This window comes from Battus philenor, unplaced genomic scaffold, assembly GCF_028537555.1.
Source record: "Battus philenor isolate CCGP_79_NKW_IND1 unplaced genomic scaffold, ilBatPhil1.0.hap1 SCAF_3, whole genome shotgun sequence".
Classification (NCBI taxonomy): domain Eukaryota; kingdom Metazoa; phylum Arthropoda; class Insecta; order Lepidoptera; family Papilionidae; genus Battus; species Battus philenor.
This window is the reverse complement of record NW_027181693.1, coordinates 10,325,644-10,352,253: the sequence shown is the minus strand read 5'-3', so window position 1 is coordinate 10,352,253 and position 26,610 is coordinate 10,325,644. Positions and strand designations below refer to the sequence as shown.

Below are 26,610 nucleotides of genomic sequence, written 5' to 3'. Positions count from 1 at the left end.
AAAAAAAAAACTTGGAGACAAACACATTATAATTGAATACTTAATACATAGTTTAAGGATCTATTGAATATGTCCATAATGTATAAGATTTAGATGAAATTGATAGAAGCCGACATACCAATATGACATGTTACTCACGTCTTTATAACGATATCATATGATAGAATAGAATATCGCAAGTTAAGGTTGTTGCCGCTCTTCGTTTCAGATTTTCAAGTATGGGTTTCAAGGAATTGACCATTATGTAAATGCTTTTATTTTTGTAAGTAAATAATATATTCGATATATATTATTAATCCAGCGTTTATAGAACGGGCGATACATATAATACAGTGATTAGACTACATATAGACTAGTAATGCTTTAATAAAATATTATTTATAGAAAGAATATTTTCGACAAAACATATTTCTGACGTGATAATACTAGGGCTTACATAAAGAAACGGAAACATGAAAAAACACGGGTTTTCATACGCAAACACATTTATTTCTAAGAACTTAAACAACATTTTGCCTTAAAATTAGCTTTATTATTGCCGTAGATACTCTGCACTGGGTATAGCCCACTCCTAACTCAATCTAAACTTCCCTATTCTTCGTCTTCTTTTTCCATTTCTCTCCCGCTCTTGTTACAATTTCGTCAATATACATATTTCTTGGGCGGCTTTTTCACGACTTAAGCTTATGTACTGACATAAGCTTCACAGTTTGTCTATACTACATATTTTGTCTGTTAAAGGTAAATTTATAAAACTACAATAATAATGACATTAAGAAAACCTCATCTCATGCAGTAATATAAAAAAGTTAAAACACTTAAAGAATTTCACAAATTAATTTTTTTTACGACTAATTAAAATTAATGAAGTCGTAAAATATATATTTGTAGATGTTTTATACTCTCATTCATCGTCTAGTTATAATACTGATTACTGATTTCCCTGCAATTACATTTTGCTCCGATTTGCACTTTTTTCATAACTATGCATTTTAATAGATAACTTCCACATGAAAAAAGTACTGAAAGCAGTACTATAATATTTCGCAATAAATTTTAGAAAATAGATATCACCTAAAAAAAAAAGTATCAGGATACGTTTGAGGTTATATAATTTATAGAGAAAAATGGAAAAACTACAAGTAAAACAAAGAACAGCAATTTCATTTAGTAGTACAAACCAAAAAGTGAATTTAAGGTACATGTTGGGAACACAAATAGTGCGCGTCAAGTCGTTATTAAATATTATATTAATAATAACATTTTCGCTAATGTTTTGCAAGGTACTAAGTGGAAAACTTATTTTAATAATATATTTGACGATATGTTAAAATTTTATACTTTGAGAAATTAAGATATCTCATTTTCATTTATGTTTGGTGGTGATCAGCCTGGTTGATTGATACTGTTCAGACCGTACTTGATACTATTACGTCTGGGTACTGTATTTATTTTCTACAATACTATTAGATCTATATTTTATCAGGCATTTTTGTGGAAATAAATTTTATACACTTTATCCAATGATAATTAGTTTATTAGTTATCACATCCTTTCTGGGATATTCCCCGTAGATTTCTGTTGATTTCAATTTTGTTATATCATACTTTCTCTACTGGCACACTTAGAGCTTATTTCTAAATTTGAAATTGAAACTCTGGTAATCTCAGTAATTTTGCGAGCGTTGTTTTAAACGCCATCTATATTAAAACAAGAGCCAGTTCTTAAATTATCAACGGCATCATATTTACTGCAGATGACTATGATTGTGACAACCAAACAACCTGGCGCTTACAGAAATACTATACATCAGGACAGCGAGCCCAGTGCTTATGTTCAGCATGAATATCTGCCATCTTCCAATAATCATCTTCATCATTTATCTCGTAGGACGTTTAGTAATGGATACAGGTCTCTTCGGTTGATTTTCTATAAGCGGCTGGAAGCGGCGTACATTCAGCGTCTTTCAACGACTTTAGTAAGCTTGCCTGTTCTCCTTGTGAGTGAACGTTCCACGCTTCCAATCATGTGTACGTAATTCTAGAATTAAGTGACAGTCTCGTTAGGACGTGTCTTCTGCCTGGACAGTCGATATTTGTAGTTCGCTTTTTCGTTTCAGGCAACTTGTCTTTCGTTTTATCTATAAATTCTTTACATATTTGCTAAATAAATATCAGATATCTTTTTCGGTATAAGAAGAAAGTAAAAACTGATGTAAGCTCTTTGATCCTTCGTACAGGACTTTGGACTTTCTATTCGAGCCGGTAGACGCGGCGAGGGTAAGCTCCCACTGAGTGGAGAGACGACATAGTGAAGGTGGCGAGAAGTCTTACATCTCGATAACCTTTTGGGGAGACTAAAGCCTTGCAGTGGAGACTCTATGGATTTTGTTTCGGAAATTGACTATGTGTATTTAAAGTTAAGAATTTTAAAGTTATTTAGTATTACATGTAATATAATGTATGTTCTTTTTTATAGAACTCGAGACGACAAGCACAATTAACTTCTAAGTTTCTTCGGAAGTCTTATGTCAGATATGTAGAATAGAGATCGATATATACTTTCGATCTTGGACGGATGGATCGCCTCCGTCCGTGCCTTCTACTCGGCAACCCTCACTAAACGACATTCACGTCTAGCTTTCACTGACGGGAATAGAGTGATTTCGAATGTAATTGATTCGTCGAAGAATATGTGTCGTTTCTATATATTGCAGCCTTTGTGCTATTATTATATTATAACACTTTTACAGCTTTTCATTAAAGGTTTTTGTATCTTCTAGCTTTAGATTATTTTTGTTTATAAATAGTGGTCGTAGTATACTATTATTAGAATTAATGTAACCTCTTCTTACAATTTTACGATTATTTTTTTAAAACAATCTTGTTAGTTATCATAGATACAGATCCAATTTGAATAAATAGAAACTTTAGAGTTTCAATAAAAATACCTTTTTATTTAAAAAAAAAGAATCTCTCTTTCTTTAATGTACTTGCAGAATAATAATCTTTTAAAATTTTTATATCACCTGTCCTTTGTTGGACATAGGTATCGTCCAAAAGGACCGGTTGGAGACGGTCTGCGTCCAACGTCTTAACAAAGATGTATGTGAACCTTATAGGTGGACGTGCTACTCTCCACTGGTTGGTGCGTATTCACTACTAGAAAATACAAGAAGGAGGACAAAAATCCTTTACGTGTACAATATATTGGAGATAACACTGATAAGGAATGTCAATTAAACGATAGTTTATAAAAAAATATTAATTTTATTATGTATTCAAACAATATTGTACAAAAAAGAAACAATTTCAAATATTATATAATACAGTATGCTAAGGCATTCGCTCAGTTAGGCAAACCACGTGCAATAGTTACAGTTTATTAAAAGAAGCTTCATATTAGCGTCAAAATTAACAGATATTGAACAACAGCGAGCTGTCACCCACCCGCTTCGCGTACTTAAGGAATGCCCTCTCAATGATGAGTTAGTAAATAGGTGTAAATCTCTAATATATATAATATACATTGATAACATGAATGTGTCACGGACAACAGAAACCGCGAGAAAAGTCAACCACGATTTTTTTTTAATACAGCATTGATTTAACAAAAAAATATATATTTTGTTTGGACATCAATCTATTATTTAACGTGTGATATTGGCAGTTTATAAATGGTGTATACATTTAACCTTGTTTGACAGCTTGGCTATAACTATATGGTCTTATGGGGCTGGCTTTGCCTTGGCTGTCGTAGAAATTTATGAGTTGCTTTACGCTCCCTGGTCCTGGCGTGGTGATAGGATTTGCTACTGGAGACGGGTTAACAGGAACCGGTTTTATCTGATGCGGAGCTTGAGTTGGTTGGGCGGGTTTGGCTGTCGGTACCGCTTTGATGGTCGTTTGAGCTGCTGGTTTTTGAGTTGTAGGCGGTTGTGGAACTGCTGTTGGTTTGGAAGTTGGTACAGGATTTGCTGGGGCTGGATTTACGTTGACTGGGCGTGAGTTAGCACCGGCTCTCATACCACCAGTCTCCATATTTATAAAAGCGAGATTGGCATTTTTGTCGATTGGCGCAAACACTTTGCGACCTGCAAAATACCAATGTTAAATTTAATCATAAAATAAAAGTTTAAATAAATCAAATTTGAAGTAAAAATTATCAAAAGCAACAAACTTTTAAATATATATACTAGTTTAACAAGAAATTTCTAAAATCCTGTTGATAAGGTTATAATTGAATCTTTTATGCAAATCTAACCTAAACGTCTATTTCATGCTTAGATTATTCTAATAAGCTATTAGAAAATCAACATATTATATAATTCTAAGTAACATTTACATATAGAAAGCGATAAAATATTATTAATAATGTGGACAAATCAAAATATAAATGCAGAAATATTAGTCATTTCCGGTATTTGATTCTAAATAGATCATTTTACAAATAGCGTGTTAATGAAATGTGAATATTGATACTTACATTCTGCGTAATACAAAAATAATAACAAAACAATAGTGTAGGTCTTCATGATGAAGCAGAGAGCTCAAACACGCAACTTCATGTAAAGTACAAAACGAACTAATAAATACTGTTTGCCGCCTGTCAAATGTTTTCGGCAAACTTGTAGCGTATCCGTTATGATGGTCACGTCAACAGTTTTAGTTCTTGACGACCTTTGCTAGTTAACCTCGTACGATAACTTGCCTTGCGGACTCCGAGAAATGAACTGAGATTAATATTCGTAAACAATATTTTAATTGCTTTGTGTACATTTTAATTTACTTTCAAATATTGTTTCTATCCTGTATAACGTTAAATACTGATATAAAAATTATTAAAATGGTTTATTTACATTTTATATTGCATTGGTGATTGATATATTTAAAGGACTTCCAGTATGTAATAACAAAGAATATAATAAGAACAGTAACTACTTACATTTTTTTTAATAGTAGTAGTATCAAAAATCACGCTTTGAATGCAAATTTTAATTACAATATGAATCGATAACATTTCTCCTAATACACTAAATCATCTGGTGGTACTAATGCATTATACATAGAGCAAGATGCGATTTTCCCAACGTTCGTCTCGGCACGCGAGTTTTGCATTACATGTGTGCGTTCGCCTGAGACTGGACACTTCTGATGATGTCTCTTTTCAGTTAACTTTCTTTTGGAGCTTTTCTCTGCTTCGATATCAACTAGCCTATATATATAGTTAAATTTTACGATTTTTTATTTATTTTATCAAAGCACACTTTCCATAGGCCTAAAATGACTGTTCAAAAAGTTTCATTTTCAAACACGGACGTTCATTACGGCCCAATGTTTCCGACGCGCCATTTGCTAAATATTTTTCTCTCACCTTGAGCAAAATATCACACGTTTGAATTTAAGTTTTATAATGCTTAAATTAAAATGTTACACGTACGGATGCAGTGTTATTAAATGAATTATATATTTGTATTAGGTTTTTATTGATAGTTTATATTTAAAAAATAGCTATGTGTATACCATTGATCGATCTCGTACCGTATTCAATTATGCATACAAGTCTTACTAGTCAGTTCCCTAACAAGAGACCGAGGTAATTTTTGTTTATCAAGGTACCAACTAGAATTGATTATTCCGAACAATCATCGCTGCTAAAACTGGAAATCCGCGGGTTGAATCTCAATAACATGTCTATACATGTGTATGTATAGACATGAAAATTACGTCATTCTGAGGTCGCACTGTATCACACCCGAGCGCGAGCACAGAGATCACTAGTGCGCCGCAACCGTGCTAGAACTAACGTACCCTATTTCACGCAAAATGAGATTAACGCTAATTTTCCTTCTGTGTTTGACAGCGAGCCGCGCTGACGACCTTGCACATGCAGCTGGACAGATCTTCTCCAACATTCTCCCAAACCTTATCAGCAACTCGGTGACTGGCCAGCAAGGAAATACGGCAACTAACACCCTTCAACAAATAGGAACCGTCGTTGGTGGTGTAGTGGACTATGCCAAAAAGAAGACTTATGAGGATATGTTACGACAAGTGCAAGACTCTACCACTGATGAGGACATACTCAAGCTGAGCGAAGAGATGTTTAATGCTGACATCAACAACGCCATTAATTACATTCAGGTGAATTTGCAGGGCAAAACTAGCCCCTTGTCCAAGAACGACGAAGCTCAGACGAGGTGCGTATCTTGTTACTTGTAATAAAATTTGCAATTTATCTCAATATCAATACCAACATCGAATTGCTATTATTGCTAAATTAAAGGAAGAAGTCATGTGTTCTCCACGACAACCGGACACCTGCAAATTAGTATATCCCCATGCGGGTATGGAAACATCTTTGGAACACTAGTTATTATCTATTGCACTATATGCATATCTGTTAATCTTCTATTTAAACTAATTAATTAATTGATTGTTTTTTTTCCAGTCTGTTAAACGTACCAGAGAATGTTTGGAATGGACCAACAATAAGACCCTTCGTTGCCCTATTCGACAACTACCACAAGAATATTATAAGACCAGAATTTGTCACACCTAATGTAAGTCAATTCTTCAAAATATTATGTGTGATAACATAACAACTTCGTTGTATATGAATGTGACTAATGTATATTGCTCCAACTCTACAAAAGCATTATTGTATCGAGTTTCACACGGAATTATGGGTACTTAAGGCGTTTAATATTTTCTTTCATTTATCTAAAATTAGATATGCTCGGAAGGATCGACAATTTGCCACCTTTAACGGTAACAAGAGCACACCGTATTTGCTTATATATGGCTATGGTCATTAAAGTAAACGTACGTTCTAAATTTTTAATCGTTTGACCAACATAAGTAATAATTAAACTTGTAAGAAGAATAAAAGCGATAACATGTTTAACGGTTCGTCTAAATTTATGTATGACACTCTCGGATTCCGGTTTTGTAAGAAATTAAAAAAAAATATTAAATAATTTTGATTGAACCTAAGATTTCTCGATCATCGATGAGAATGTTATATTTAGTACTGAAAAAAAATTAAAGAACGATTTACGATATGGACATTCTTTTTAAAAACCACGTTTCGTTTGTAACAGAGCGATTAATGAATGTTTAACATTAACAAGTGACAAATCGCACAAAATTTTATGGTACATGAACATTAACAAAATTAATTTCTTGTTTTGTGTTGTATATGATTGCACGGCAATGTTATGAATAAAATAAAGAGTAAAAGATTCAAAAGTCGAAGATTTAGAATTCTATCGTCAATCATTATTTTAACTATCGAGTTTCTTGTCAGCTTCTTCTCCATAAACAACATTCCGAACTTGGCAGTAATATATGACAGCAATTGGGACCAATAATACTATAATACATGTTTAAATGTATAATATATCTTGTCATAACTCTTTGAAGGTGCTAAGCAAAGCCTATTCGAAAGAATAAGCAAATGTTTCAAAGAGATTTAAAATTCTGGGCTTTGATGTCTTTTGGTATTCTTTGGCATATCGGAACGACTTTGTAAATCTTCGATATATATTTACAATAATAATCATTTTTCAGGAAGAGTCGGAACAAACAACATTCATCAACACAATATTGGCCACAGGCCCCATCAGATCCCTAATGACTTTTCTGGTTAACAAAGGTAATGTACATAAATACTAAATACAGTACAGTAAATAAAGTACGAGAAGAAAACCTTATTAAATAATTCAAAACATATCTTTTAACATGTTTCTACAACGAAGTTAAGCTAGGAGCATAAAACTTAGTAAATAATGAGTTAATATTGCTATCAATATAATTATATTTAGTCTGTTTGACAAGTAAACAAAATATTAGTCTGCATTCCAGACATATAAATTAAGAAAAATTTTAATGATTCTGTAATAAATAGTCTCACGATCTCTATAACATGTCGAATTATCTATGTTCATATTCTTACTTTTGAAAGAATATTAAATTATAACCGTTATTATATTTCTAAATATGACGAAGTGTAACTAACTCTCTAACTTTTTTATTACTTTTTAGGAATCACGCAACTAAATGAATATAATGAACAAGTGGAATTATTGAGAAAGATTTGGTTCACAAAATACGCCCGACACTGGACAGGTCTTTGCAAATGCAGTTGTGCTTTTGAAAATATTTTCATGGCGGAATTAAAATCAGATGAAGTTCTTGGTAAGTACTTAAAACATTAAATTACTCTTCAATATACCTGCAATGTTTTGAACATGTAAGTTAATTAAAACAATTTACAGGTCTCCACAGCTGGCTATTTTTTGCTAAGAGAGAATTGGACCACAAAGCCAACTACTTGGGATACAGCGACAAGCTCGATTTGTCTGGAGTAAGTTATTTTTTTTAATTTTTATAGCTATATCATTTCTTATCTTTAATGTCTTCAACCGTCCAGATCTTAGGACACAGATTTTTTTTACTATTATGATAAGCGACATTACTACAAAAATGTTGTTTTTCTTGCAGAAAGGAATGATTCTTAAGCAACATTCAATCCTCAGTGAGACCAAAGATGCACCAGAGATCACAATGTTCGTCGGTACTTCCCCTGAACTAGAAACAGCTTTATACACACTGTGTTTCATGGCCCGACCTGACAGACCCTGCAAGCTTCGCTACAACAACGTGGCTTTCACCATACAGACCAAGACTCTGAAATCTGAGAATACGCTTTTGATCGACACGGCTTATCCAACTTTTTAAGTTTTGACTAAATATTTAATTCATATTAGTTGTAGAGAATGTGATTACAATAGTTTTATAACCTATGACTATTGATTGTAATCAAGTAAAACAATTCGGATGAAATATCACAACAAACAACAGTTTTTCAATTAATAATACCTTTTTATGTAAATGTTTTTTATCGATTTTAGCAAAGCATTCATCATTTATGTTTTAACAGTTCTTTAACAACCACCTATAAGGTGGAAAATCGATCTGAGATAGTCGGAAGAAGCTGTATGCACTGGCCGCTTCTTCTTCTTTAGTGACAGTATAGGCATAATTAACTATATTTTTTAATGTTTATCATTAAGTACATCAAAAAAATCGTGAGTGTTGGAAAAATCTTACACTCTTATGTTTTTCACAGAAGGTTGATTTTTGCCTCACTAGCATTTTGGAGAAAGCGGATGCTTTATGCTTTTAAAAAATGATTACTCGTTTACGTAAACATAAATAAAAACACTAATAACATGAATTTAATTCGTACCGTAGGAGTTTCTTTTATTGAACTTGAGTAACACTGCTGCCCAAATGGCATTTGCAGATTAAATAAGGAATGAGGTAGTCTCTTTATATTTACTTAAACCAATATTTTTTATACATCATAAACAAGAGATGAACTAGCTACAAAAATATACAGTGACAGTTCTAAATATCCTCCAATATTATTATTGTCTTATGAAGTACAAAGTACCATATTATCTGATACAAATGAAATCGGTGTCGCAATGGAAGGTTATCTAAAGCCGCTATGAATTGAGATAATAAATAAATGTTCTAAACAGATTGGCAATAGAGTTCAAATAAAAGATAGTCTTCTTGAATATTTTTTATTTACCACATAGATACATATTTGAATATTATATAACAGGGAAGCCCAAACTGCGGCTCACAAGCCACATGCGGCTCTTACGAATATTTTTGGCTCCGATTGTCGATTTATTTCAATATTTAAATTTATATAACCTACCTAAGTCGGCTCCTGGGAAATCGAAACAAATTACTGGTGTGAAAAATTATTATTATTATTCAACCATAAAATTAGCGAAATCCAAACACCAATCATAATTAACTAACATCGGTATCGCTATCTTAAGTATAATTAAGAGTGCTGTCATGTACGTATGCCATTATATCTAACTTGAATACACATATTTTGTCATACAATAATAATAAATTTTGAAAAAAAAAAAATACATTCGTTTGCGTGTTTTGTGCATATAAAACTACGTATGTATTAAATTGCGGTTCGCAAAGAATTTCAAATTTTATAAAATGGCTCCAATTATCAAGAAGCTTAGCCACCCCCGGTAAATAACGAAAAAAAAACATTACAACTCATCGTATGAAATTTACAAAATGTTATTATTTTACAGATTTCTTTATGAAATCAAATGAAATCTATAAAACAAACTTGCCATAAACAATACATGCATTTTCACTGTTCAAATTCTATTGCTTATACATGATCTTAAAATAGGGAAACATTTGCAGATTTATTTTATATTTTGTTAAGGAATATGAATGTGAAGATAACATAAGAAATGATTGACTTTAACTTGTTACCCGCAAATGTCGCCTTGGGGAAATTAAATTAAAATGAATTAAGTTTTTGTGAAAATATATAATTTACATATTTATACACATATATTAGGGATTCAGGAAAATAAAATACCACTTCAACTATATTTTGAACAAAGTTTATTCGGAATTATTTCATATAACTATTATTATAAAATATTATTCACGAGTATCTCTTATGGGAACTGGTAATATTGTATCCCTGATAAAATTAACATCACTGTTTCCTTTTAATTAATTATTATATACATTATTTTGACAACGCGATTTCATTCAAAATTATAAATTTATTTTGACAATTTATTACATAATACTCAAAAAAGAGTGAATAGTCCATAAAGATCTAAATTAAATTATTATGATTCTTAGCCTGTACAGAAAACTAACCGATATCTAGATGTTCTGCTACACGATTATAGAACTTTATATCTAATATAAGTTTGTATAATTCGATGTGCTTTTGAACAAAAGTAAACGTTTTAACATTAAAGGTTTATTCCAGATTTTAGGTTATTAGTTTAAGGTCGACAATCATCTGTTGCAATATTACTGCAGGATAAATGAAACATATAGACGCTTATAACAGAAAAATCAATCGACGTTCTTTCCTTTCCTATATAAGGTACATTCTAATATTAAATAATTATTCGTAGTAACTTTACTAATAAGCAGTAACATTTACACAATGTAATTTTAAAACATACATTTTCACACACGATCTGCGTCTATAAAAACGCACTCTATTTACAATAAGAGAACACACGAATAAATCGATGACATTTATATAAAATACTTAATTGAATGTAAATCTGAAACGTAAAAAGGAAATTCGATATTTCTGTATTTATACTGATGACTATATTGAAACATTTTTCCCTATGCAACTATAGAAATATCTACAATATGCGACTCAAAATATTTTTGACTAGATAACTATTGGCACTCAATTACTCTTATTACGCCGTTTAATAAAATAGGACCCAACAAAAATATTGTTTTGCGGTAAAAAAATTGACAACGTCGTCGTAGTCGTTTAAGCTTAAAGACGCTAATTGAAAGGCATAGACCTTCCCTAAAGATTATCTATGGGGGATATACCATAATCGCAATGCTTGGTAGGTGGGTTGGCGATCGCAGTTGTTTTATGGTTCGCAAAGGACACTGCTGCCCATCTTCTGGAAACTTGTTTGTGAGCAATAGCAATTTTATATAATTAATAATAACATTGTATCCCGGTAATTGAACCCGCGATCGTTACGATCGTAAGTTTGTCTCTGCCACTGAGCTACCACTACTCAATCTTTGACACTATTCTATTTATAAATAAAATAAAGAATTGATAAAAAAATATCAAAAGTTGATACTAATAATACAACTCATAGAAACAGATCTACTTTACCGAGAAAAATATAACAGTAATAATAACAAGTAATCTAAACAATGTAAAATAATATAAAATACTGCAATTGAAACAGACGTACAAAAATAAGATATATGGAAATACTGTCAGTTATTGAATGAGGCAAAAAGGCGATATAAGTTAATATTAATATAAAGTTAAATCTTCAAAAAATTATATTAGGTACCGCAATTCATCTTGGCGCGCGGCTCTGTGTGCGTGCGTTTGTTGACAGTGACGTAAACTTTCAATTAATTTTGCGGGTACAGTCAATATTAATAATGACTATACTTCCTAGAAGTATACAAGAAATCCAGTCAAACACCTTGGACTTCTTCTTTTCAGCCGATAGACCGCCCACTGCAACGCGTAGGCCTCCCTCAAAGATCGCTACGATTACCAGTCTGGCGCTGCCCGCATTTAGCGATTTCCCGCGACTTTTACAATGAACCATTTATACAGTCTATATTTTAATCTAAGGTACGCTCTCTGTAGGTACCAAACTTATCTGAAACCATTTTCAGAGGCTATTTCTAATAAACACAAAAAAAAAAACTAATTTCGCCTCTGTAATATTAATAACATCATTCCAATAGGGATATGAAATAATTAATCATTTACCTAATTAAGCTGTTGATTATTATAAATTTTGTGCTTGACTGTACCTTATTGTCATACAACAGTCACTGAAGTTGTACATTCTTAACGCCCACAACGACGCGCACACAGATGAGTTGAGCTTTGTATAACACTTTTCTTATAAAATTATTTCATTTAAACGAAATAAGAGCCGTACTCATGAGGCATAACACCTCGTCGGGGATAAAATGTATGTGTTAATGAGTAATTGAGAAGATTTCGAATATTAGACGTGTATATATCTGCAAACCGGAACAGACGCCGAGAGAAGTACGTTGGGTTGTGGTATGTACGGAACACACTGCCGAACTGTTTATTGAACACCGACTTTGTTTCGTTCCTGTAAATTAAAAACATTTTTTTTATATTCAAAGTTACATGTTTCATTAAATATTAAAAAGCAATTCAAATTAATAATAAAATTTAAACTACAATAACGTACAAAAGATAAAAAATATAATACCGAATCACTACACACAATAAATCTAACATCAAAATTAGATATTAATATTATACGCACAGTTGTTGTTGGGCAACCCTTTGTAACAAGAAATAGATCAATTAGTTTTAATTATTAAAATAAAATACTTTTTCTATAAACACTATGATTGGTTATAGGTGTAAAAGCTTTAAAGGGGGTTAATTTATAGATCATTATCAACAAAAAAAAAAACTTTAAAACTCCTACACACATCATATCCAATCATACTGTATAATGATCAGTTTAAAATATATAACATTATTCTAATATTATTCTCTATTATTATTCTCGTTGAATGCAACAGACATATAACTTCTGGCAACACAGTCTCAGGGTAGTATATATATTGATTTTTATAAAATATGTAGCAGTACAAATTATGAAAATAATCTAAAACTCTTTTTTCTTCCTACATTATCATTACTTTTTTCAATATTTCTGAAACTATTGATTTTTGGACAGGATGTACCATACATTAATTGACAGCAAATAACATTCTCCATTCAATAGCTTTTACACTTAATAATCAATCACCTGTATATGTGGTTTTACATATAATAGAAAAATAGTTTTTAAAACAAAAACTGATATAATTTCATCAAGAATTACAGTACATAAAAAGTTGCTAGTTTTAATGGTCGGGTCACATAATGTAATTTTCTTTTTTAGAAAGAAACGAAATTTTCAAAAAAGAACGAAATGTGTATACTATCTTTTCAAAGAGCTTACAATTGATTGCATGTTAATTTATACTGTATTCGCCGGACAGAGTTAAAACTAGAAAATTCATAAATCATTGATTAACGACAATGAACTCAAGATGTGTTTAAATGCATTTATTTTTTGCACTGTAAAGACACATTCTCTTTTTCTTACATATTTACATGATTTTTGTCACTTTACTGGCATATTTTGACCGATTTCAATATAACTTATTATTTAGTTTGCTGTTCAATTTGTCACTTGTGTTTTTCGGACTAAAACACATCGGCATTTTATATTAGCCGAGATGGTTTATAACTATCCGAACCGTCGTGCACACCCTCTTTAATCATCTGTCCCTTTCACTTGCTTACAAAAGATTATTATTATTACTGTCACGCGAATATAGCATTATAAAATGATTTTTTCTTGGAAAACCTATAAAGGCAAAACTAATTCTGGAGATTTTTTACCTCTTAACTTATAGATAGAGAAACGATGTATACATATAAAAACATAAATATTAATTGGTATATGTGTAAATTTATTAGTACATGTATTTATAAAAAAAAACGAACCTGAGATTATCCCTTTCAGCCATCCACTGCGCGATGACTTCAAGTGCCTCTGGGTCTTTATAATCTTGATGGTCTTCTATGATTTGCGTCAACATTTGAAGCCAATTCGCGTTCTCTTTAAACGTTTGTGTATTCAGCGTATTGATTTCGTGCTGTTTTAATAATTTACAAATATCGGTTAGGGATAAAGTACTCATATCTTTTGGATACTTAATCTTAATATCGTCTTAGTTTCATAATTGATTTGATTTTGATTGATCAAAAAGGCATATATTTCCATAAACAAACATTTAAATAACAAGAATCCTTGGCAATGATGTCACTAGATTATTACTTTTTAAGGCCATATTTGATAAAAAAAATTGATACACATAGGTCTGTATTATTAAACTTTTTTACAAGATTTGTTGAGGAGTTTCTTTTTGCTTCTTCTCCACGACTATAAAACCTTGTGAAGTAGACTAGAGTCAACCATAAAATTTTATATTTATCTTCATTTCAGTCTTAAGGCGTCCACTACTGGACACAGTCCTCCCGTAAAGACTACCAAAAGGACCAGTTGGAGGCAGCCTCCAATGTCTTCCCACGACCTTAATAAGGTTGTCTGTCTACCTTGTGGATGGACGTCTTACAATGCACTTGCCAGTTCCCCATCTCCAATCCAAAGCCTACACCTAACCGGTACTGCGCCATGTGGCCTGCCCACTACCAAATCTTATATAGTTGTGCGCAACAATTTAATTCACAATCTATTAGATACAAAAAAATAAAATTCCTAATGTTTTGATCCAAACATACAGCGAAGAATGGTATACAAATTGTAGAATAAATACACTAATTGCACTTTTGATTTGTTTACCGTTAGCTCGTTGATAATGGCACCTGTACGCCAGCCATGCTCAAGTGTGACGTCAGCGAGATCACTGTATGGATGGTCACCGAAGTATAGAACTTGATGTCCAGACCAACCGGTGAGGTCTTGCAGCTGTTTAACCGTGCCCTGGAAATAACATTGCACACTTGTTTCTTAATCATAATATATGAATTGCGATAAAAAATTGTATTTTGTGTCCGTGCCGGTTCCATAGCGTTATAGGGAGAGAGGCCGGATTTAGTGCTCGGAGGAAAGTACCCGCGTAGCAGATTTAGGGAAACTCCATGCAATGCGTGAAAGTTCACCTTCTCCTACCAGACACCAAAACCTACCTAACTAGAGTATAAATGATCCTATTATGCTGCTATGAAAACCCGTTCAAGAAATGAGTATATCTTCGCTCTTGACAAACATAAATCATTTAATAGGTTATAGAGAAATTTCGCTATGACGTCTCTCGCTTTTTCCTCCACCGCATACAAAAATTTAACCTTGAATTTATTCGTTTTATTTTTTTTGTTGTTTTTGTTGACTAGGTCGTAATAATTGTACGCCATAGTTGTGTGGGCTATGTGTTTATTATCGTATTAAAGAACACATATCTATGCGTTCTTAATACAAAACAATAATTTTACGTACTGTTATATAATAATATTTATTAGGTATTATAAATAAAACAATATCTTTAATGTTTTGGCAATTGCAACAATCATACCGTTTTATAATAAGTCATGTTCATTTATTTCAAGTTACCAATTAACTATTTCGCTATTAGAGAATTATCAATTCGAACAGAACGGTGAACCAAAATAATAACGCGGTATAACACGAGACTTTGCAATGCAAGACTCTGTAACACATGCATGCATGCTATCACCTTGATAGCACAAGGTACCTAAAACACAATAATGTCCACATATTTTTTAGTTTATATTACCTCTGTAATACGTAGCATACGAGGATTTACGATCAGTGTTACCAGATAAAATAGAAAAACATACAACGGTGTGCGGCGAAGTTCTAATGATTTTCGTCTGATGCATAAAATATTTAAGAATTTTTAATTCAGTTAGGTCATGTCATAAAATCTATACATATTGTGGCATAAAAAATGTAATTTCCAAATATTCATCACAATAATTTTAGCATCATCAGCTGGACATGGGCCTCCCCCCTAGATTTCCCTAAGACCTGGTTATAGCGACATTTATCTAACGTCTTGTCTTCTGTCCACCTTGTGCGTGGACTTCCTGCTTCTCCACAACAGAACCATAAGACTACAGCGGCCATCTGTTCTGCGCGCTATGTGGCCTACCTACAGCTACTTCAACTGATAATTCGCAGGGATATTTTGGTAACTTTCATTCGTCTATAAATCCCTTCATTTGCAAGCATGTGAGCTTTTTGCCAATTAGACCTGATATTATACATAAATAATTACTGTAATTTCAATTATTAAATACATACCTCATAATATATAATGCCCTTTTCTAAAGAAGTCACTTTCTCCCAAATATGAGTGTTGGCGTTCTTATCGAATACTCGAATGGGTCTCGAGACTTCCGTAAAGAATTTTGGTTTATTTGCATTTACTATAACCACATCGAAATATTCCCGCCAATCATGGCCAACCAACATCTCCATTCCGGCATTACTATAATAAATGGAATACGTAAAAAAATTATGCAATAAATATAACAACATAACTATTTACATTTGAATTATAAATTGTTTTCATTTCACAAATTGCGCCAACTATACATGTACATGCAATTTATTTAGTTTTTATTTTAAAAGAATATTTAAGATTAACTAATTACATCAAATCCATGCTTCACGAAAATTTGCTTTTGTCTAACGAGCATAACATTTAAAATTAGCATTAATTTAAATAATTTATCAATCAATGTATTTTTGAGTTTCCAGTAATTACTACAAAAATTCTAAAAAAAAATCGAACACACAATACATGCAACTAATTCGGAAAATGTCATGTCAAAATAAAAGGTAAACAAAAAAAATATCAGCTCTTACACAAAATGATATGGACTGTTAGTAACAAGAAATAATTTTTTATCATTTTCCTGTAACAGTTGGAAATATTTTTTTAAATCTGAATTAGGCCGAATATATTCATCCACATTCTGTGCGACAATTTTATGCATTATCGGATGACAGCTTTGCACGGAATTCTGAAATTAATAGTTACAAGTAAAACAAAAAATATGAACATAATAATAAACTATTTTCCACACGATTAAAATATAACTCATTAAATTAAAATTAATAACAAAACTGTGGACTAACAAAATAAATACATACCTTCACATCCAAAAAAAGTATTTCTGGATGATAATCAATGTGGTTTTTAATAAAATATTCAGCAACATTACAAAGAAGTCCCATTTCAGGTACAGAGAAGAGATCTGCTAAATGAACCATCTTTGCACGGTTTTCCTGAAAATTGATATTATGACATCTTCCATAATCCAGGATACAATATTATAAAGACTAATACACTGGGATCTTAATTTAAAAATCATCTTATAAAAATTAAATAACTATGTAAGTGGTAATATATAAGTTAATATCTTTACACATAATATGTTCCAAATTTTTGAGTCACCTGAACTAGAAAAAGAAAACTAACACAAACCATATCATTATGGCAGTTTACAATTTTGGTTTTAGATGGTCAAAAATAGAACTGGATCCCAATTACAAGTAACATTTTTCAGTTACCCTCATTATTGTGATTCAATGTTGCTGAGAATAGGGAATTTCATTCTATCAATGAAATCCATTTACATAAAATGGTGATAATAATGAGTGTAATTTCTGTTAAAAAAATAATCTTCTGCACTCTAATATTCTTTCTATTACTATGACTACAAACTTTTGTACTTGTAGTGAACAAACTTTTTGTCAACTCAAAATCATTACTATTTTATGACCATGTTTATGCAACAATTTATTAACATGATACACAATACATGTAATAACAATTGTAGCCTTTATACATACAGTTACATGCAATTATATTTAACAATTTTTTCAATAATGGCCCATAGATGCCTACTGCACAGCATAAGCCTGTCTCAAATGTATTTATGGGGGGGTATACATAATCGCCACACTAAGCAAGCAGTATGGAGATCACAGTGTGGTATTATGGTATGCAGAGGTCGCTGCTGCTAATCCTCTAGAAACTTGTTTTTAAGCTGTGGTATTCCAATATTACTCAAACTGTGAATTATGTAAGTTTGTATCCCAGAAATGAAACCTGCAATCTGCAGTCCTAAGCCTCAGTCCTCTACAGTTGGGCGGCCACTGCTCTAGACATTGACTTTAATTTGCATGCAACTCCTTGTCTGAGTATTACTAGGTGAGACAGACCTCTGTGAACACTTCCTTTTATTGAACTACATATTACTGCATCACTTGCAATACTCTTGTATGTAGTACAAGAGTAGTACTCATCATCCAAAAGGTATAGATTTTACCTTTTAGATCAACATGGTTTAGATATTTTGATTTCATTTTCTGAGGTTAGTCACCACCCATACTGTCTCTTGATTTCTTATTCAGAAGATATGCTCTATGTACACTTAAATAAAGAATAGCATGTATTTCAAATATGAACCGAGATAAATTTATTATTTACATTCTATATCAGTATCATATCATATTGTTCCCATAGAGCATTCAAAAGGAAGAGGAATGATTGCTTACAAGTGACTGATTGCTACACACAATGAATTGAATGTGCACTTTTTATAACCATTTATTCTCTAGATGGATCATACATAATTATTTTATTCTCAATTTAATAACTTTTTTTTTATTACAGTGCAACAAGTTTGTGGCACTGTATCATCTTTACAAAACTACATATACTTTAGCAACAAAATATCTTATCTTGTGTACTTTAATCTATTTAAACATAATTAAATCTTTAATTTTAAAATATATTATAGAATTTGGCATATAATAACATTGAATTTGTTAAAAATATTAATGCAATCAGAATATCTGCCTAATTTTAAAATTATAATAATTACTTATCAAGAGAGTTTTTTGCCTGTATTTTTGCCTGTGTATCCATGGCTCCATGGAATCAAATGATTTTATTTAATAGCTAGAAACAATAGCGGTAAGAACATAAAACTTACTTTATGTACTCGAGTATCTCCCTCTACATATGCAATTGGTATAATTCTATTCCTATATATTTTAAGCACTTCTTCAGTTGAAACTGGAGTTAATCCTCTATACACAGCCCCAAATTGAATTTGAAGGAATGAATCTAATTTTAAAAGGAGCCCTTTTTCAATGTCATAGTGTAATCCTCTGACAGCAAAATGGGGTTTGTATTCCAGCTTTGAAATTTCTGCTGGATACTGTAAATATTTAGAATTATAACTTCCAATTAGTAAATATTTAGAGTAAAACAAAAGAGAACATATTAAAAAAATTGTTTTAGAGAAGTTCATTTATTTTTATTAAACCTGATAATTAAAAATATTAAAAACTGATACCTTATACTTTTCTAAGAGCATATTTCTTCCAAGGTTGTATAATAAATGTTCAAGTGATGGTTTGTAATGAGCCAGAGTGTAATCATAATCAAACCCATAAACTTTAACTTCCGACAAATCCAATTCATTACAAGCAAAAACACCCCGTGGGTTTACGTCTTGCGGAAGTTTTTTGGCTAGAAAATAATAGACAAAACTTTGTACCTACATAATAAAATATTATTATAAAAGCAAATATATTCTATACTTACATTTACACTTCATGTAAGTCCGATTATAAACCTCATTGAGAAATTCTCTTGACGAATAATTTCTACATAAATTAAAAAACTTCTTTAGTTTATTTATTCGAATGATGCCATTGAAAGTAATATGTGGCGAACACATTTTGATAAATTAAAATGAAAGAATACTAGCTTATAGTAAATCAATTTCTATATATTATATTTTCATTTCATACTTAAAAATAATACAAGCTGTGGCTTATTCAAAAAAGCTAAAAATTAAATAAAAACGATAAAAGTAAATTTCACATTGCATAATTCTTCGATACGTAGTAGCTACTCGGATAACTCGTAAACACGTGCGTTCACGGTCTCGTTCGATTTCGAATTTACAATCTAGTTGGCGCCTAGTGTTACCATGGCGTTTAAAAATTACATAACGATTATACATTAAATATTTTATAAAATTAATAACAAATACAGTCTTAAAAATGGTACTTAATTTTGAGTAAGTTAAAAAGTAATGCATATATACCGCATACAAATAGATTCAGACGAGGAAGGATTACATAAATTAATGTTGTAAAATGGGTTCCGTCGTCTAAGAGAAGAAAGTTATAAAATCTTGATTTTTTACAAGAGGTATACCATAATCCACTGGCATAAATTTTTATGTTAAATATCTGTACATGTAATATCTATTTGATATTGTTATTTGTACCTATTTCAGTGAGATGTGTTTTTCTGATTATATCGTAAATAAATATAAATAAAGCAATATGGAAAAAGGGCGGGGAGCCACACTCGTTGACTCGTTTTAAACAAAACTAATGAAAGTTATTCCATTTCTTGTATTTATTACTTATTACTGTATTTTTTACTTGTTGTATTTATTAACGTTTTAACTTGCTCTTTTTTATTATTATTGAATACTTTAAAACAAATAATATCTTGTGATCGATAATGTTCTTTGGATACATACTTGGTAATATAAATTTCAAAGTTGTGATAGTTACAGAATGTAGAGACTTGTGAAAGTGCTTAGTGAAACATATTAATTCAAATTTGAACCTAGTCTTTGGCGTTGTGCTTGAAAACTTGTAAATTGTCTGAAATTAAAAGGTATTTGTAAAATTCTTTAATAAGGCAAACCTTCACGACGGATTTTTGTTTGCAGAAACATGATTTTAGGAAGAGAAGACAAGTAAACTTTTTAGTTTAAGATATTGTTATTTCGGGTCTATTTCTAAAACAATGAAACTAATTGTGATAGCTTTACATATTTTATTTCAATAAAAATATAAATTTCAGTGAGAATCTTAAAATTTTATGTTAGTTATAAAAAACAGGACTTGGTATTTCAATGTAAGATATATAACAAAATGAGTTTTTAATTTCTTTAGATCTGGGGATACGCGCTGCCAATAAAATTTTTGCTCCGATATCTGAAGTTGTGTGTTATAATGTTGACATCTTTGTTTCCCAACTTTAATTGGCAATCATCTCCTTGGCGAGTAACAAAACAAACCGTGTATAGAGCTATTTCAAATTCTGGTGACGTTCCGATAAACATAGTGTTCACTGGTTTATTGATTCCTTGTTGATTGAAATGTAACTTTAAGACAACTCCTTTCTGAAATATAAAGTATAAAATAAATACGAGGATTTTATTTTTCAATCGCGGATGTAAAAAAAAATTTTACTAGTCCAACTTAGCATATTTAGCAGGCATCGTAACAAAAATTCACGTAAATAATTGAATTTTGAATTACCACATTACTATCTGATTCGGCATGACGGAAACCTTAATCTATTATAATCAAAATCGATTTTAATTACTCTATATGTAAGTAAGCTGGTGGAGCATAGTGCAATACAGACAACGGTTTTTAAATGTGAATCCAGGCGCTTTTTTCGCAAGTTTCACTCTTCTGCATGGTATGCCAAATCACGTCGTAGCAAATGGTTAATGAGCGCGATTTGCAATCATAATCTGTACCTATTACCGGTAGTATGGCGTGCATTTTGAGAGCGTTAATACACATCGCCATTGCTTATAAACGGCGAAGATAAACATCGTATGAAATCCGGCATTTTAAATTTTTTATATACTTACATCGTTTAACTGTAAATATTTCAAGTAACCTAAATAATTAATACGATTAGCAGATTCTTCTTTCGCAAAATATATCCAATTGTGAAGCCCTGGGGAAAATACAAAATTAATGTTAGTTAATATATATCATAAATTTATGATAATACTAGTTGTATTAAATGAGCAAATAGTAATTGGAAATTTCTGTTTTAATAACTTTTGCGTAGTATTAGTAAATTGGACCTGTTCAAGTCTTAACGGATTAAAAAATTACCATAGTTACTAATTTAGTAAAAATGGAGTCTTATATTTTATTATAGTGTATCACCAATGTTAATACTAAAATGACATTACGCAGGCGGGTGAATAATTTGGTGTCAAGGATAATATATGACCATAGAGTCTAAGACTTACACGAAAGCTGAAATTGATTAACAGGATGTCGTCTGATAATTCATGTAACTTAAAAATCATACCTATAACTTCTCCGGTTTTAAGCTCCGACAAAAATATGTGTTCAAAACCAGAACTACTAATCTTCCCCTTTCCTCTTGAATAAAGACCAAACCATAGCTGTTTTAAATAATCTCTTTGCTGTCTGGGATCTGGTGTAACATATCCTAAAATAACCCAATATTTTTATGAGATAAAGTAAAGGCATTAATCAAAATACTTTTTTATTACTTAACCAACCTTTGTCTTTAAGGAAGTTCATTAAATGACGTATAACAGTAGTCGACATGATGGCATCCATAAAAGCGTTTTCTTCGGTCCTTTCCTGAAAATTTAAAGATTTTTGAAAAGTAAGAATTTTATGTATCATGAAAAAGTATGTACATTGCTGTCGCAGTTTACTAAAACGAAACAAAAACAAGTAACATAAATGAGAACATTGAATTACATTGTACAACACTGGGGTGAACAACTTTATGTCAAAGGGCCAATTTAAATTGTTTGGCGGGCCGCACGTAAAGTAACACTTCTTAATAATTTACATAACTTTATTTATAATAAAAGTACCATTATTTAAAAAAAAGAAAAGTGTCATATACATATTCGTCATAAACAAGTTGTTTCGTTTTAGATTGTATCGTCACTTTATTATAATTATTATTATAACAATAAATTGATGCAAGAAAGTCGATAAAACAAATTCGATATTCGAAATCGCTTCACGGGAGGCATAACCATATTTAACGGGCCTTGAGTTGCTTATCCCCGAACTACAATGTAACGTTGTAGCAGAAAGATTTTAAATGTGTTTTTATAATAACAAAACTTTACTTCTCAAATTTGATCGAATACGATAAAATTGATAGAATTTACCATTTTGTAAATATCTTTTTATTAACGGAGATAAAAAAACGCAGTGTAAGATAATTCAGTGCTGTACATTAGATTTTAAATAAAAAATACCTCTTTTTTTAAATAAATTTGGAATTTGTTATTTGCTAGAAGTATTGTGCGTGCGTTAGCATAGAAATAGAATCTAACGCGTACTGAAAACTACTATTTTTAAAATTTCTTTCATACCTGTGGTGTCACATATTCATTAACTAAGGTGTCTCTTTCATAATTATCCAAAAGCGGTAAAAATTTCTCAATGGTTGTAATATTCCAAACATCCGGAGCAACGGTGAGTAATCTGCAAACAAGGAAAATTTTGGATAAAACATTGCAAACAATCTATTAATATTCTATGCAGAACATAAAATTTCACGTGTAAAGTTTAAAAATGTCAATGATGTTAAAATAACCTTGGTTGTGCAAGTGCGCCTTTTGAGTATTTTGTTTAAAATCAAAAATCGTCTGAACGAATACACTAGATGCTCCTTCTCGCTTCGAGAACTTCATAAACGCCCCCTCAACTCTCTCGCGACGAACTTTCGTAAAATCTGTTTTTAACTGATCTCTATTTGGAGAAAGGAATACGTATATCATATATAAAGTTTATAGTTCACGGACCCTTCCGTTCCGTGAACTCATTTCTGATGAAGCTGTAAAAGCCTTAGGGCTAACAGCAAAAACTTCACAAATACAATACAATACAATATCTGAAGTATTTAAGACTATCTATGCAAATTACTAAGACATCAATGCAAATTAGCAATTTAAACATTCTCGTTTTAAATTTAATACAATAAACATTTACTTACGGCTGTGGAGCTTTGTCCTCATTAGATTGAGAAGAGGTTTTTTCCTGATAATTGATTGTGAGGTATTTCGCTGCATTATTGATATCTTTTCTCAACAGTTCTTCGCTAAGTATTTGTAATTCGGCATTAGTGACAGTAGAACCGCTACCTTGATTGTTGTTGTTATTTATAATTGAACTTGGTAACACTGGCCTTGCAGTCGGCTGAGTAGCCTTGCCGTCATTTGATATAGTTGATTTATGGGCAGATGTGCCTGGTGTGGGATTGACTGTGTGTGTAGACGATCCTGCTACGACTGTACTGAAGCTCACTGGTTTAGGTGTGTGTTTTGGCGGTGTATTTATCACTGAACCAGCATTAAGCGTTCCTGAACTCGAACCTTGTGTTATTGAACTATAACTTGGTTTACGAGGGTTGTTATTCTGATTCTGGTCCAAATTATCGTAATAGTTTATAAGATCTTTTACGTTTCCCATTGTTTTCCTATTATGATCTTGAATGGGTTTTAAAACTGGAAACTGTGGAGCTACGTAATCCCTTTTGGGCGAAGTCGGTTTAGTGGGAGGGCTAGGGGTAATATTACCTTGAATCTGAGTAGTTTTTTGGTTCTTTGCTACGTTCTGTTCTTTAGTAGGGAACTGTGGAGCAACATAATCTCTTCTGGGCGGTGTCAGAGGTTTATTAGTGGATCCTGAAGGATTAGTAGAAAGGCTGGGTGTGATATTTCCATGGGGTAGAATGGTTTTTTGATTGTTTATTCTGTTTTGATCATTAGTAGGTAATTGTGGAGCTACATAATCTCTTTTAGGGGCCTGGGTTTTCGGAGTTGTGGCAGGAGTGTGTACGCTTTGGGTTGTTTTTGACTGTTGCGCTGTTGTGAGAGACGGTTTTAATGGTGGAAAGTCAGCTGCGTAATCTCTTTTAGGAGCAGTTGTTATTCCACCAGCCTCATGAATTAAAAAATCTATATTAGGGTTGTAACGCTGAACTTTGTTGAGAGCTACAAAGACAAAGAAAACCGTAATGAAATTATTATCAAGAAATGTTATCAAACGCTTCAAAATTTTAAAGTGTATTACTGTTATAATAACTACTTATATATTTTAACGTTTAACTAACAAGAATATAACATTTTCAAAATTTTGTTTTACAATTCTAAGAGCTATTAACCATTTCTTGTTTTCTTGACCTATGCCCTATCTTCTAATCTTTATTTCTATAGACAATAAACAAAACTTTGAAAATACGGATACTTACATATTCCTAATTGTAATAAAATGACAAATGTTACTCTAAGATAATCCATATTCACACAAAGCACATAAAACTGTAAAATAAATTTTTTCGTCACAAATAAAATCGTAATTTATTGACGAAGTACTTGGCCAATGTGGTGTACTCTCATTCCCAATATCCCTTTAAACTAGTGACAGCTCGGAATTAGCTTCAACGCTATGATAAAAGGGAACGAATACAAGACTGAGATCGAGCATTTTTCGTTCAATAACACAAGATCACAAAGCAAGATCAACTGTGTTACGTCATCACTCTCACTCACAGTACCACGCCACGGCGACGTATTAACACAATCTGGTGAATTTTTAAATCGGAGAAATACACGTGTGGATTTAAATAATAGTATGTAATATAGTTTTAAAAACTAGACTTTAGTTAGGTATACAAAATCTATTTACAAACATTAAAAATATGTACATAGTAAATAGTAACGTGATAATTCTATGGCATATGCAGGTGTTTTGCGGTTGGGTACAATATCTTCGTAATTTCGTATTTATAAACACTTTTATCAATTTTTCTGTGATAGTTCACTACTTTTTTAAATTTACTCAGGCTGTACTATTAACTTTCATATTTCGAAATGAAAGAGAACATAATACTTAGTAAACATTTGTCCACGCCTTACGTGATATTATTATATTCTAATAAAATTTATTAGCTTTTACTGTTTATTTAGGTCCCGGAATAAGCACGCTAAAAGTTAAACGCTTGATAAGTCAACTTCCATTTTTCCTTTGGTAGGTTTGAAAATTAAACAAACAACTCACGAAATTTTTTAACGTAGTTTTGCATGCTACTTATAAGTCATAGGAACTTATTTAGCCGAGATCTTTTGATGTTCAAAACTTGTATTTATCGATCAAGGATCGACTCAGTCCATCAATTTTAATAATGAATGTTGGACATTACACATTATTTGATAAAATTTTAGATTCACTCTTGTATTCAACGTTTTTTATTGGGTACATTTCATAAAGCAAGAATTAACAAGGATTATGTATAAAAAGGATTAAGCAATCAGGATGCACAAAAATCTAAATTTGTTTATTAATCACAACAAATATATTCTTTGGTCTCTAAAATATGTGTAAACCATCATAAAGCTTATACCTGGTACTATCATTGTCTCTCAACAATTTTTAATGATTACATTTTAATTATCCTTATCTATAATTTCATGCCCAAGTCCTCAGCAATTCAAATTTTACTGTGAAATTAATTTATATGCTAAGAAACGATAGTTACTACGAATTTGGAAAAAAAAAATGTTCTCCTACAT

At 31.5% G+C, this 26,610-nt stretch overlaps 4 protein-coding genes across 4 annotated transcripts; 1 reads left to right on the top strand and 3 right to left on the bottom strand.

Moving 5' to 3' along the window:
• Positions 1 to 3,345: 3,345 nt before the first annotated feature.
• LOC137926929 (uncharacterized) lies at positions 3,346 to 4,688 on the bottom strand. The gene is made up of 2 exons (XM_068770671.1): positions 4,486 to 4,688; positions 3,346 to 4,093 (listed from the first exon to the last, which is right to left on the bottom strand). Exons 1-2 carry the CDS (start codon positions 4,532 to 4,534, stop codon positions 3,690 to 3,692), a joined length of 453 nt encoding a protein of 150 aa, XP_068626772.1. The 5' UTR covers positions 4,535 to 4,688; the 3' UTR covers positions 3,346 to 3,689.
• Positions 4,689 to 5,751: 1,063 nt separating this feature from the next.
• On the top strand, positions 5,752 to 8,876 carry LOC137926781 (endoribonuclease CG2145-like). Its single transcript, XM_068770479.1, has 6 exons — positions 5,752 to 6,199; positions 6,451 to 6,562; positions 7,572 to 7,656; positions 8,046 to 8,198; positions 8,279 to 8,367; positions 8,505 to 8,876. The coding sequence occupies exons 1-6, from the start codon at positions 5,826 to 5,828 to the stop codon at positions 8,739 to 8,741; spliced, it is 1,050 nt and encodes a 349-aa protein (XP_068626580.1). The 5' UTR covers positions 5,752 to 5,825; the 3' UTR covers positions 8,742 to 8,876.
• Positions 8,877 to 10,516: 1,640 nt separating this feature from the next.
• On the bottom strand, positions 10,517 to 20,154 carry Nt5c (5' nucleotidase C). The gene is made up of 9 exons (XM_068770149.1): positions 19,809 to 20,154; positions 19,558 to 19,733; positions 19,192 to 19,419; positions 17,342 to 17,476; positions 17,054 to 17,211; positions 16,487 to 16,673; positions 15,005 to 15,145; positions 14,146 to 14,297; positions 10,517 to 12,724 (listed from the first exon to the last, which is right to left on the bottom strand). The coding sequence occupies exons 1-9, from the start codon at positions 19,942 to 19,944 to the stop codon at positions 12,520 to 12,522; spliced, it is 1,518 nt and encodes a 505-aa protein (XP_068626250.1). The 5' UTR covers positions 19,945 to 20,154; the 3' UTR covers positions 10,517 to 12,519.
• Positions 20,155 to 21,045: 891 nt separating this feature from the next.
• On the bottom strand, positions 21,046 to 25,527 carry LOC137926714 (endoribonuclease CG2145-like). The gene is made up of 7 exons (XM_068770393.1): positions 25,290 to 25,527; positions 24,033 to 25,032; positions 23,410 to 23,521; positions 22,570 to 22,654; positions 22,353 to 22,496; positions 21,898 to 21,986; positions 21,046 to 21,414 (listed from the first exon to the last, which is right to left on the bottom strand). Exons 1-7 carry the CDS (start codon positions 25,336 to 25,338, stop codon positions 21,181 to 21,183), a joined length of 1,713 nt encoding a protein of 570 aa, XP_068626494.1. The 5' UTR covers positions 25,339 to 25,527; the 3' UTR covers positions 21,046 to 21,180.
• Positions 25,528 to 26,610: the final 1,083 nt, after the last annotated feature.